This window comes from Pseudophryne corroboree, chromosome 1, assembly GCF_028390025.1.
Source record: "Pseudophryne corroboree isolate aPseCor3 chromosome 1, aPseCor3.hap2, whole genome shotgun sequence".
NCBI classification, from domain to species: domain Eukaryota; kingdom Metazoa; phylum Chordata; class Amphibia; order Anura; family Myobatrachidae; genus Pseudophryne; species Pseudophryne corroboree.
This window is the reverse complement of record NC_086444.1, coordinates 591,283,987-591,298,003: the sequence shown is the minus strand read 5'-3', so window position 1 is coordinate 591,298,003 and position 14,017 is coordinate 591,283,987. Positions and strand designations below refer to the sequence as shown.

At 45.9% G+C, this 14,017-nt stretch overlaps 1 protein-coding gene across 10 annotated transcripts in view; it reads right to left on the bottom strand.

The window, feature by feature from the left end:
• Nucleotides 1-2,733, bottom strand: part of LOC134900477 (protein TsetseEP-like) — a 42,890-nt gene extending 40,157 nt beyond the window's left edge. For 4 of the 10 annotated variants that reach the window (XR_010174063.1, XM_063914244.1, XM_063914247.1 and 1 more), the window contains exon 1: nt 2,522-2,722. Coding sequence is in view for 6 of the 10 variants with exons in the window: in XM_063914244.1 (XP_063770314.1) it covers nt 2,522-2,603 (82 nt within the window). In the remaining 4 variants the exon portion in view is untranslated. Of the gene's footprint in view, nt 1-1,800; nt 1,909-2,521 lie in introns of those variants that run through there. The other 6 variants (XR_010174041.1, XR_010174075.1, XR_010174057.1 and 3 more) reach the window with 6 other exon arrangements.
• Between the last annotated feature and the right edge of the window lie 11,284 nt (nt 2,734-14,017).

The window sequence follows — 14,017 nt, the reverse complement described above, 5'->3', positions numbered from 1 at the left end:
TTTTACGTCTCTGAACTATACACTGTAAGGAAAGTCACTGCAGTATTTCTCATGCAGAAAATAACCAAGTCATTTACATTATGTAAGCTTTGGCTTCAATAACTGTTACACATACACACTTACAATACAAGGTGGGGCAGGTTTACTGAGTACACATGGACGGACAGATAGGGTAAAAGGTATTTGGTGCACACATATGCAGATTATACGTATAACAACAACTTCTAGCATTGCTTTCAGATATTTCAAACACTTATTTTATTTTATAGTTGGAAAATCAACTGCAGTTGTTCATTTACTTTTACCATTTATAAAACCAAAATAAGTCATATTACATTGTTTTAAAGCTTACATATATACTACCATTCATTTACATGTTTATGTTATAATGTTAAATCTAGCCTTATACAACAGGAGTAATGTGCCCCTGTCCTAAAGTAATATAGTGAGGAGTCATGTTATAAATGTAATAGCAATAAAACAGAAGGCCTCTCCTTGAATGTCTGACCCAATTAGTGCTCTGTGTCCCCTCGCCATACTTCGGGCAGGGTGCCTCGCTGCACTCAGCACAGGTTACTATTCCCAATCGTAGTCCACGTGGATCGAAAAGTATGAAAAAGTTACAAAAAATGGAAAAAAAAACTTGAAAAATGCATGTCAACCTTTTTCAATGTCGACCTAGTACAAGTCGACCTAATGACCATGTCGACCTACTGCATGTCGACCAATAGTGGTCGACCTAATGACTGTCGACCTAATGACCGTATCCCTCTATAGCAATGGTGTGAAGAGAAAATGTTACCATGCTAATTTAGTAGCGCTTGCAGAGAAATCCCTACTTTCATTCCTAAATCCCTATGTCTTACGTAGCCAACTGTGAAAGCTGTATAGGTGTTTCTCATCAGAGCAACATAGGGGGTCATTCCAACCTGATCGCATGCTGACATTTTTCGCAGCGCAGCGATCAGGTCACTACTGCGCATGCGTATGCAATGCAATGAGCAGGCGCATCGTATGGGTACAAAGCAAATTGTTGCTGAGCGATGGATTTAACGAAGAATCCATTCGCACAGCCGATCGCAAGAAGATTGACAGGAAGAGGGCATTTATGGGTGTCAACTGACCGTTTTCTGGGAGTGTTTGGAAAAACGCAGGCGTGTCCAAGTGTTTGCAGGGCGGGTGTCTGATGTCAATTCGGGGACCAGACAGGCTGAAGTGATCACAGCAGCTGAGTAAGTTCTGGGCAACTCAGAAACTACACAAAATGTTTTTGTAGCGCTCGGCTGCACAGGCGTTCGCACACTTGCAAAGCAAAAATACACTCCCCTATAGGCGGCAACTATCTGATCGCAGTGCTACAAAAAATAGCTAGCGAGCGATCAACTCGGAATGACCCCCATAATTCCTACCAGTATATAACGTGTATTTCTTTTTTTTCCCAATATATATTTTATTGAGGTTTTAGAAAAGAAAGAATATAACAAGCAATATCAGGAGTAAACATAGGACCCAACCCAATACAGAGATAGATTGCAACAAAAATCTTTTAGTCCCGTGGGCACCGGGGCCCGGGAGAAAACCTCATTTCTTTTTCCATTTTCTAGTATACAATATCAGAACAGTAGACGAAACAACTACAATAATTATGGAAAAGCCATTCCACAAAGATATCGTTCGTCAATCAGATGCAGGAACAAAAATACAAACAGCACAACATGTTGAGACGTCCTCCCCGGTGGAGAACGAAAAACAAAGAAACAAAAACAAACAAAAAAGAGAAAAACATAGAAGAAACAATACCTGCCAGAGAAAGGGGACCGCCGACCCATCCATGGAGACATCAACAGAGCGAAGGAATGCATGTAGACATCGGAGATGCATAGTGAAGGTGGGGAGGGGAGAGGCAAGAAAGGCGTGTATTTCAAAGGCACTAAGGGGGACATTTACTAAGCAGTGATAAAAGTGGAGAAGTGAGTCAGTGGAGAAGTTGCTCATGGCAACCAATCAGCATTGACGTAACATTTATAATTTGCATACTATAACAGTATAAAGAGCAGCTGATTAGTTGACATGGGCAATTTCTCCACTGGCTCACTTCTCCACTTTTATCACTACTTAGTACATGTTCCCCAAAGTTAGGTTAGTAGCATGAAAGAAGTCACTGTGCCATGGTACTGTAGAATATTTTTTTATATATATATATATATATATATATATATATATATAAATAATATACTTAATTGAAGAGAATGTTTTTCTTGCATGACAGTAATGTGTCTGTGTAATATTGTTATTGTTAATATTGTTATTCTACAATATGCCATCATTAAATGTGTATTTGTTGCATATATTTAAACAAAAAACACACTAATACTGTTGAAATGAAGATAAATATTAGAATGATACTTGTGGAGAATATACATGTCCTATCAACACTGCACAGACGTCACCGACATATAAATGCTTTCATTGCTTTCTTGGTGCATGCTGCGAAAATTAGGAAGCCTCTCTTCCCTCTTACCTGGAATTTCCTGCTTTTTGTCATGATGCCCACGTGCCAGGGCAGAGTGTTCCGCAAGTTCTGAATAATGTTGGTCACCCATTTTTATTATTGCTGCTGCCTTCTGCTTCCTCTATTGTCTCAACTATATTGCGCTGCAATTTAAAAGAAGTTTCAATTTCAAGCAAGGAGTGTCTTGTAAAAGTTTTCTTCCCTCCCAAAGTGCCTTATCAACTCTGACCATTGCTGAATGCTAATAATGATTCCTTATCACACGCTGAATTGGTGTGTGTACTACTGTGTGGTAGGGTTATGGTTAGGACTTCAGCATGCTGATTAGTTTTGTTGGCATGTTGTTGTTTTTAACACGTGAAGTCTTTTTATTTTTAGCACTGACAATGTTATTATTTATAAACTGTCTAAATAATATATTTTACAATAAAAACAACACAAATTTTGAGCTTTAACTGTGATATTTATAAAAATAATGGGGGTAATAGAGCGCGATTTTGGTGGAGAACTAAACCCCATGGAAAAGCAACGTTGATTATGTTCGTGAAACCGATGGATGCAATACACAGCAATTTGGAGGAAATCTAATGTGAAGCCCGGTGAGTATGTCCCTCGGCACACTTCAAGGTGGGATTTCTGGTTGCAGCATCAGCCACTTCCTGTCCTTGGAGTGAACAGAAGCCCCGCTCACTGCAGTTACCAAGTTGGCACATGGAGTACTGTAACGGACCTATTGGATGACATAGACAGAAGATTTAGGTGCAGCGCCGACTGTGTGCACTGTTCCTATTTAAAATATAGGGGATAAGAACACCAAAATGAGGACTGCTACGAGTGAGGGGTGATGGTGCTAGGAAAGGGGTGCAGGTTCAGAGGCGGAACTAGTGGCGGTGCTAGGGGGCACCAGCTTAAATCTTGCCTACAGCATCATATTGCTTAGGGCCGGCTCTGGGGCAGCAGGTAAGTGGCTCCCCACACAGCAGGGAGCTGAAACACAGCACTGGTTCCCATTTACCAGAGGAGGTTGCTGGTGAGAGCAGCATTTGCCTGGTTACCTCTTCCCTCAACCTTTGGTGTGCCCCTGTCCTAGGCAGCCCACCTTAGAGCCTTTTCACTCTAGCCAGTTTTCACCGTCCGACAAAAAGCTGGATTGCTTTCAGCCATACAGTGGTTTCAGTTATTTATGAAAACACATTGTTCTTTTCACACGGCACAGACATGGCCCGGTCGCCGTGTTGCAGCCAGAAATATACACTGAATAGGACGGCTACCGGGCTATGGTCAAGCCATCCCTGAAGTGGCAAGCGGCTAAGATACTACCACTCGGGATCCCGGCGATCAGAATGCTGACTCCAGAATCCCGAGCGGCGGTACAATGCCAACGCCGGAATACAGGCAAGATGGGATATTCTCCCTCTGCGGGTGTCCACTACACCTATAGAGGGAGAATATAACTGTGCCCGCAGCATGGATAGCGCAGCGAGCCCGCAAAGGGCTTTTGAGCACTAGCCCCGCTGCCGACATACTACTGACTGGGATGACGCTGTCGGTATACTGACGGCTGGCATCCTGGTCAGTGGTAATTTATACTGAACCCACTAAAGTATGTGTGTAAATGGGCTCTTTCACAAACAATGCTTTTTTGCTGCTGCACATGCGCACAGCATTAAACACTAGAGATGAGCGCCTGAAATTTTTCGGGTTTTGTGTTTTGGTTTTGGGTTCGGTTCCGCGGCCGTGTTTTGGGTTCGAACGCGTTTTGGCAAAACCTCACCGAATTTTTTTTGTCGGATTCGGGTGTGTTTTGGATTCGGGTGTTTTTTTCAAAAAACACTAAAAAACAGCTTAAATCATAGAATTTGGGGGTCATTTTGATCCCAAAGTATTATTAACCTCAAAAACCATAATTTACACTCATTTTCAGTCTATTCTGAATACCTCACAATATTATTTTTAGTCCTAAAATTTGCACCGAGGTCGCTGTGTGAGTAAGATAAGCGACCCTAGTGGCCGACACAAACACCGGGCCCATCTAGGAGTGGCACTGCAGTGTCACGCAGGATGTCCCTTCCAAAAAACCCTCCCCAAACAGCACATGACGCAAAGAAAAAAAGAGGCGCAATGAGGTAGCTGTGTGAGTAAGATTAGCGACCCTAGTGGCCGACACAAACACCGGGCCCATCTAGGAGTGGCACTGCAGTGTCACGCAGGATGGCCCTTCCAAAAAACCCTCCCCAAACAGCACATGACGCAAAGAAAAAAAGAGGCGCAATGAGGTAGCTGTGTGAGTAAGATTAGCGACCCTAGTGGCCGACACAAACACCGGGCCCATCTAGGAGTGGCACTGCAGTGTCACGCAGGATGTCCCTTCCAAAAAACCCTCCCCAAACAGCACATGACGCAAAGAAAAAAAGAGGCGCAATGAGGTAGCTGTGTGAGTAAGATTAGCGACCCTAGTGGCCGACACAAACACCGGGCCCATCTAGGAGTGGCACTGCAGTGTCACGCAGGATGTCCCTTCCAAAAAACCCTCCCCAAACAGCACATGACGCAAAGAAAAAAAGAGGCGCAATGAGGTAGCTGACTGTGTGAGTAAGATTAGCGACCCTAGTGGCCGACACAAACACCGGGCCCATTTAGGAGTGGCACTGCAGTGTCACGCAGGATGTCCCTTCCAAAAAACCCTCCCCAATCAGCAAATGATGCAAAGAAAAAGAAAAGAAAAAAGAGGTGCAAGATGGAATTGTCCTTGGGCCCTCCCACCCACCCTTATGTTGTATAAACAAAACAGGACATGCACACTTTAACCAACCCATCATTTCAGTGACAGGGTCTGCCACACGACTGTGACTGATATGACGGGTTGGTTTGGACCCCCCCCAAAAAAGAAGCAATTAATCTCTCCTTGCACAAACTGGCTCTACAGAGGCAAGATGTCCACCTCATCATCACCCTCCGATATATCACCGTGTACATCCCCCTCCTCACAGATTATCAATTCGTCCCCACTGGAATCCACCATCTCAGCTCCCTGTGTACTTTGTGGAGGCAATTGCTGCTGGTCAATGTCTCCGCGGAGGAATTGATTATAATTCATTTTAATGAACATCATCTTCTCCACATTTTCTGGATGTAACCTCGTACGCCGATTGCTGACAAGGTGAGCGGCGGCACTAAACACTCTTTCGGAGTACACACTTGTGGGAGGGCAACTTAGGTAGAATAAAGCCAGTTTGTGCAAGGGCCTCCAAATTGCCTCTTTTTCCTGCCAGTATAAGTACGGACTGTGTGACGTGCCTACTTGGATGCGGTCACTCATATAATCCTCCACCATTCTATCAATGTTGAGAGAATCATATGCAGTGACAGTAGACGACATGTCCGTAATCGTTGTCAGGTCCTTCAGTCCGGACCAGATGTCAGCATCAGCAGTCGCTCCAGACTGCCCTGCATCACCGCCAGCGGGTGGGCTCGGAATTCTGAGCCTTTTCCTCGCACCCCCAGTTGCGGGAGAATGTGAAGGAGGAGATGTTGACAGGTCGCGTTCCGCTTGACTTGACAATTTTGTCACCAGCAGGTCTTTCAACCCCAGCAGACTTGTGTCTGCCGGAAAGAGAGATCCAAGGTAGGCTTTAAATCTAGGATCGAGCACGGTGGCCAAAATGTAGTGCTCTGATTTCAACAGATTGACCACCCGTGAATCCTTGTTAAGCGAATTAAGGGCTCCATCCACAAGTCCCACATGCCTAGCGGAATCGCTCCGTGTTAGCTCCTCCTTCAATGTCTCCAGCTTCTTCTGCAAAAGCCTGATGAGGGGAATGACCTGACTCAGGCTGGCAGTGTCTGAACTGACTTCACGTGTGGCAAGTTCAAAGGGCATCAGAACCTTGCACAACGTTGAAATCATTCTCCACTGCGCTTGAGACAGGTGCATTCCACCTACTATATCGTGCTCAATTGTATAGGCTTGAATGGCCTTTTGCTGCTCCTCCAACCTCTGAAGCATATAGAGGGTTGAATTCCACCTCGTTACCACTTCTTGCTTCAGATGATGGCAGGGCAGGTTCAGTAGTTTTTGGTGGTGCTCCAGTCTTCTGTACGTGGTGCCTGTACGCCGAAAGTGTCCCGCAATTCTTCTGGCCACCGACAGCATCTCTTGCACGCCCCTGTCGTTTTTTTAAAAATTCTGCACCACCAAATTCAAGGTATGTGCAAAACATGGGACGTGCTGGAATTTGCCCATATTTAATGCACACACAATATTGCTGGCGTTGTCCGATGCCACAAATCCACAGGAGAGTCCAATTGGGGTAAGCCATTCCGCGATGATCTTCCTCAGTTGCCGTAAGAGGTTTTCAGCTGTGTGCGTATTCTGGAAAGCGGTGATACAAAGCGTAGCCTGCCTAGGAAAGAGTTGGCGTTTGCGAGATGCTGCTACTGGTGCCGCCGCTGCTGTTCTTGCGGCGGGAGTCCATACATCTACCCAGTGGGCTGTCACAGTCATATAGTCCTGACCCTGCCCTGCTCCACTTGTCCACATGTCCGTGGTTAAGTGGACATTGGGTACAACTGCATTTTTTAGGACACTGGTGAGTCTTTTTCTGACGTCCGTGTACATTCTCGGTATCGCCTGCCTAGAGAAGTGGAACCTAGATGGTATTTGGTAACGGGGGCACACTGCCTCAATAAATTGTCTAGTTCCCTGTGAACTAACGGCGGATACCGGACGCACGTCTAACACCAACATAGTTGTCAAGGCCTCAGTTATCCGCTTTGCAGCAGGATGACTGCTGTGATATTTCATCTTCCTCGCAAAGGACTGTTGAACAGTCAATTGCTTACTGGAAGTAGTACAAGTGGGCTTACGACTTCCCCTCTGGGATGACCATCGACTCCCAGCAGCAACAACAGCAGCGCCAGCAGCAGTAGGCGTTACACGCAAGGATGCATCGGAGGAATCCCAGGCAGGAGAGGAATCGTCAGAATTGCCAGTGACATGGCCTGCAGGACTATTGGCATTCCTGGGGAAGGAGGAAATTGACACTGAGGGAGTTGGTGGGGTGGTTTGCGTGAGCTTGGTTACAAGAGGAAGGGATTTACTGGTCAGTGGACTGCTTCCGCTGTCACCCAAAGTTTTTGAACTTGTCACTGACTTATTATGAATGCGCTGCAGGTGACGTATAAGGGAGGATGTTCCGAGGTGGTTAACGTCCTTACCCCTACTTATTACATCTTGACAAAGGGAACACACGGCTTGACACCTGTTGTCCGCATTTCTGTTGAAATACCTCCACACCGAAGAGCTGATTTTTTTGGTATTTTCACCTGGCATGTCAACGGCCATATTCCTCCCACGGACAACAGGTGTCTCCCCGGGTGCCTGACTTAAACAAACCACCTCACCATCAGAATCCTCCTGGTCAATTTCCTCCCCAGCGCCAGCAACACCCATATCCTCCTCATCCTGGTGTACTTCAACACTGACATCTTCAATCTGACTATCAGGAACTGGACTGCGGGTGCTCCTTCCAGCACTTGCAGGGGGCGTGCAAATGGTGGAAGGCGCATGCTCTTCACGTCCAGTGTTGGGAAGGTCAGGCATCGCAACCGACACAATTGGACTCTCCTTGTGGATTTGGGATTTCGAAGAATGCACAGTTCTTTGCTGTGCTGCTTTTGCCAGCTTGAGTCTTTTCATTTTTCTAGCGAGAGGCTGAGTGCTTCCATCCTCATGTGAAGCTGAACCACTAGCCATGAACATAGGCCAGGGCCTCAGCCGTTCCTTGCCACTCCGTGTCGTAAATGGCATATTGGCAAGTTTACGCTTCTCCTCCGACAATTTTATTTTAGGTTTTGGAGTCCTTTTTTTCTGATATTTGGTGTTTTGGATTTGACATGCTCTGTACTATGACATTGGGCATCGGCCTTGGCAGACGACGTTGCTGGCATTTCATCGTCTCGGCCATGACTAGTGGCAGCAGCTTCAGCACGAGGTGGAAGTGGATCTTGATCTTTCCCTAATTTTGGAACCTCAACATTTTTGTTCTCCATATTTTAATAGGCACAACTAAAAGGCACCTCAGGTAAACAATGGAGATGGATACTAGTATACAATTATGGACTGCCTGCCGAGTGCAGACACAGAGGTAGCCACAGCCGTGAACTACCGTACTGTACTGTGTCTGCTGCTAATATAGACTGGTTGATAAAGAGATGTCTATGTAACTATGTATGTATAAAGAAGAAAGAAAAAAAAACCACGGTTAGGTGGTATACAATTATGGACGGACTGCCTGCCGAGTGCAGACACAGAGGTAGCCACAGCCGTGAACTACCGTACTGTACTGTGTCTGCTGCTAATAATATAGACTGGTTGATAAAGAGATGTCGTAGTAGTATGTATGTATAAAGAAGAAAGAAAAAAAAACCACGGTTAGGTGGTATACAATTATGGACGGACTGCCTGCCGAGTGCAGACACAGAGGTAGCCACAGCCGTGAACTACCGTACTGTACTGTGTCTGCTGCTAATATAGACTGGTTGATAAAGAGATGTCTATGTAACTATGTATGTATAAAGAAGAAAGAAAAAAAAACCACGGTTAGGTGGTATACAATTATGGACGGACTGCCTGCCGAGTGCAGACACAGAGGTAGCCACAGCCATGAACTACCGTACTGTACTGTGTCTGCTGCTAATATAGACTGGTTGATAAAGAGATGTCTATGTAACTATGTATGTATAAAGAAGAAAGAAAAAAAAACCACGGTTAGGTGGTATACAATTATGGACGGACTGCCTGCCGAGAGCAGACACAGAGGTAGCCACAGCCGTGAACTACCGTACTGTACTGTGTCTGCTGCTAATATAGACTGGTTGATAAAGAGATGTCTATGTAACTATGTATGTATAAAGAAGAAAGAAAAAAAAACCACGGTTAGGTGGTATACAATTATGGACGGACTGCCTGCCGAGTGCAGACACAGAGGTAGCCACAGCCGTGAACTACCGTACTGTACTGTGTCTGCTGCTAATATAGACTGGTTGATAAAGAGATGTCTATGTAACTATGTATGTATAAAGAAGAAAGAAAAAAAAACCACGGTTAGGTGGTATACAATTATGGATGGACTGCCTGCCGAGTGCAGACACAGAGGTAGCCACAGCCGTGAACTACCGTACTGTACTGTGTCTGCTGCTAATATAGACTGGTTGATAAAGAGATGTCGTAGTAGTATGTATGTATAAAGAAGAAAAAAAAACCACGGTTAGGTGGTATACAATTATGGACGGACTGCCTGCCGAGTGCAGACACAGAGGTAGCCACAGCCGTGAACTACCGTACTGTGTCTGCTGCGACTGGATGATAAATGATATAAAAAATATATATATATCACTACTGCAGCCGGACAGGTATATATTATATATTATATAATGACGGACCTGCTGGACACTGTCTGTCAGCAGAATGAGTTTTATTTTTATAGAATAAAAAAAACAACAACAACACACAAGTGAAGTCACACGACGAGTGTTTAACTTTTTCAGGCAATCACAATATAAGTATACTACTAACTATACTGGTGGTCAGTGTGGTCAGGTCACTGGTCAGTCACACTGGCAGTGGCACTCCTGCAGCAAAAGTGTGCACTGTTTAATTTTAATATAATATTATGTACTCCTGGCTCTTGCTATAACCTATAACTGGCACTGCAGTGCTCCCCAGTCTCCCCCACAATTATAAGCTGTGTGAGCTGAGCAGTCAGACAGATATATAATATATATAGATGATGCAGCACACTGGGCTGAGCCTGAGCAGTGCACACAGATATGGTATGTGACTGAGTCACTGTGTGTATCGCTTTTTTCAGGCAGAGAACGGATATATTAAATAAACTGCACTGTCTGGTGGTCACTCACTATATAATATTATGTACTCCTGGCTCCTGCTATAACCTATAACTGGCACTGCAGTGCTCCCCAGTCTCCCCCACAATTATAAGCTGTGTGAGCTGAGCAGTCAGACAGATATATAATATATATAGATGATGCAGCACACTGGGCTGAGCCTGAGCAGTGCACACAGATATGGTATGTGACTGAGTCACTGTGTGTATCGCTTTTTTCAGGCAGAGAACGGATATATTAAATAAACTGCACTGTCTGGTGGTCACTCACTAGTAAACTCTCTGCACTCTCTACACTTCTACAGTACTCCTCCTAGTCCTAAGCTCCAGTAAATCTCTCTCTCTTATAATCTAAATGGAGAGGACGCCAGCCACGTCCTCTCACTATCAATCTCAATGCACGTGTGAAAATGGCGGCGACGCGCGGCTCCTTATATAGAATCCGAGTCTCGCGAGAATCCGACAGCGTCATGATGACGTTCGGGCGCGCTCGGGTTAACCGAGCAAGGCGGGAGGATCCGAGTCTGCTCGGACCCGTGAAAAAAACCATGAAGTTCGGGCGGGTTCGGATTCAGAGAAACCGAACCCGCTCATCTCTATTAAACACGGCTCAAAACCATTGTGTGTGAAAGGGCAGTGACGGCCGGCAAAAGCTGGCCTGCTTTAGCTGCTGAAAACCAGGTAGTGTGAAATTGCTCGTAGGCTCTAGCACTCTGTAGAGACGCTGGGCTCTTAATAATTTTCCTCTCATTAAAGAGAAAGCACAGAATGAACTGGTATTTCATGCAAGCAGGCAGCTGGTCCTCCTGGAGTGCTACTTCCTCCTCTATACCTAGTAAACTGGTGTCAGGTTTTAGAGTGTCTGTCACTACCCCACCCATATGGATGCCATGGTAGATAGACTCAAGACATTTACTTTTTCTGTGCAGTCTAAACCTTTCTGTGTGCAGGTCACATTTATGCAGGATGCTGGTGAGTTCTGCTCAGTGCTGCAAGTATGGCGGTACGGGGCGGTACGGCGTACCTGTAAGAAAATCCCAGCAGGTACGCTGTACCGCCGGGCCGCCACCATGCAGACACTGGGTGTTGGAGAGAGGAGATGCGCCTCTCCTCTCCTGCCCGCGAGTCCCCTGAGTCCGGCAGCGGCGGCATCGTGCACTGAGCCGGTTTGTGAGCCAATCAGAGCTCGCGGACCGGCAGCCAATCAGGAGCCACTATTGCTGGACCGCGAGCCCTGATTGGCTTGCGGACCGGCGCCAGTTCAGGAGACCGGACTGATGGCAGGAGAGGGACAGGAGGAGCGCGTGCTGCTGCACTCTCCTCTCCCCAGCAGCAGGCCAGCAGCAGAAGATAGTGCCAGCCCCAGGCAGCCGCAACAACAACGGTGAGTTGCACTGCTGGGGCATATCTGGCACTCTGGGGGCATGTGTATCTGGTACTGTGGGGGCATATCTGGCACTGTGGGGGCATGTGTATCTGGCACTGTGTGGGCATATCTAGCACTGTGGGGGCATATCTTGTACTGAGGGGGCATATGTGTATCTGGCGCAGTGGGGACATGTGTATCTGGCACTGTGGGGGCATATCTGGTACTGTGGGGGCAATGTGTATCTGACACTCTGGGGCAATGTGTATCTGGCACTGTGGGGGCATATATGGCACTACTGGGGGCATTTGTATATCTAACACCGTGGGGCATTTGTGCATCTGGCACTGTAGGAGCATATCTGGCATGGTGGGGGCGTATCTGGCACTGTGGGAGGGGGGGGGGGCATATGTGTATCTGGCACTATTGGTGTCAAAAGTGTATCTGGCCTTCCCATAAGTGTATCACGCAATGGACATGCCCCATGTGGCATTTGGCCACACCCATTTTGTCAGCGTGCGCACACGGTACCTATAAGACATTTTTTTCTACTTGCACCACTGGTTCTGCTAAACATTGTAACAAAATTGTATAAATTGTATAAACTGAAGGCTCGGCTGAGCAAGAGCCCAGATTACAGCAACAACAGCTCACAAGTTGAAGTCTCAGGAAACCATATAAAAAATTATGCTTATAGTATAACGCGTTACATAGCATACTTTATACTGCATACCTGTTTGTATACATTTATACTGCATATCTTGCATACTTCTGCCAAAATACCTATTCTGTTGTTACTCATAGAACATGCAGTTTCCGTCAGATGACACAAATATTATAGTGTGGGTTTTACAGTTCAGTGTAGTCTTTCCTCACAGGCCACTTTATGTGCCCTCTGTTGGACTCACCCGACAGGCTCCTCGGGAATTCTTCAGAAGCAGGCCCGGAGAAGTGTACATTAGCGGCCTATGGTGCTGCCACATCCTTGTAAGCCTAATGTTGCATGAATGTGTGACCTGGCAGAGCCCTGGGTGACCAGGTGCTGTAGGCATTCATAGATACCTTTCCTGCAAATAACACCAGGGATCATGGTGATCTAGGGGATACATGCTCCGCTGCCACACAGCAGAGCACGCAACAGTAGCAAAGCAGTAGCAACAGTAGCAGAGCACGCAACAGAACAGCGTGGGGTTGCACAGTGACCTGGCTTGAGCTTGCAAAACTATTGCTTTATCTATCTAGTCAAAACTCTGGTGGAAGATGATTGTCAAACAGGACGCTGATTTACACTCCAGGGATTAAGTTTATCTGGTTACTGGTGAGGCCATAATAGCTGTCTTTAAATTTACTCTGTTGCTTATGGACAATAATAATTATGATGAGACGCCATCCCAGGATAAATCCTTATTTAAACGCTAAAAGGAAAAGACATTGTCCATCCATTCATTAGCGCTGATAGAGGATTGGCAGTGCCAGATTAAGGTCCACATGGGCCTGGAGCTGAAATTTATAAAGGGCCTATTATGTGACCAGCACTGTGGAGGGGTGACTACTTTTGTGAGTGTGTGGTCCAAGAAGTATTTTTTGTACTGTGCAATGTGACTAGAAGCCTGGAAGGTATAGCTACTGCGTACCTCCAATCTCTACCACCTCATTCTCTATCTCCTCTCGGTTTATACTGTATGATGTATGCACCACTTGTTCTATTAAGATCGGATGGCCCTGGCTGGGAGTTAAAACATCTGTGATTCAATTTCTATTTATATAGCTTCCAAAGGCAAAGCAGAATACTAAATCTATGCATATACAGCCCACATCATAGTGCCCCTGACAAACATTAAGCCACATTGTAGTACCCCCAATACACGTTATGCCACATCCTAGTATTCCAATGCACATTATGCCACATCATAGTGCCCCTGACAAACATTAAGCCACATTGTAGTACCCCCAATACATGTTATGCCACATCCTAGTATCCCAATGCACATTATGCCACATCATAGTGCCCCAATACACATTAAGCCACATTGTAGTGCCCCCAATACACACTATGCCATATCATAGTGCCCCCAATACACATTATTCCACATTGTATTGCATTGTACAACCCCTACCCACATACAGCTGTTGTAGAACTGCATGTCACAACAGTTTTGCAGGGCTTTGGCTGAAATTCCAGCATGTGGCACACATCTCAGCCCAGAGGGTACCACACTCCTCACACATATT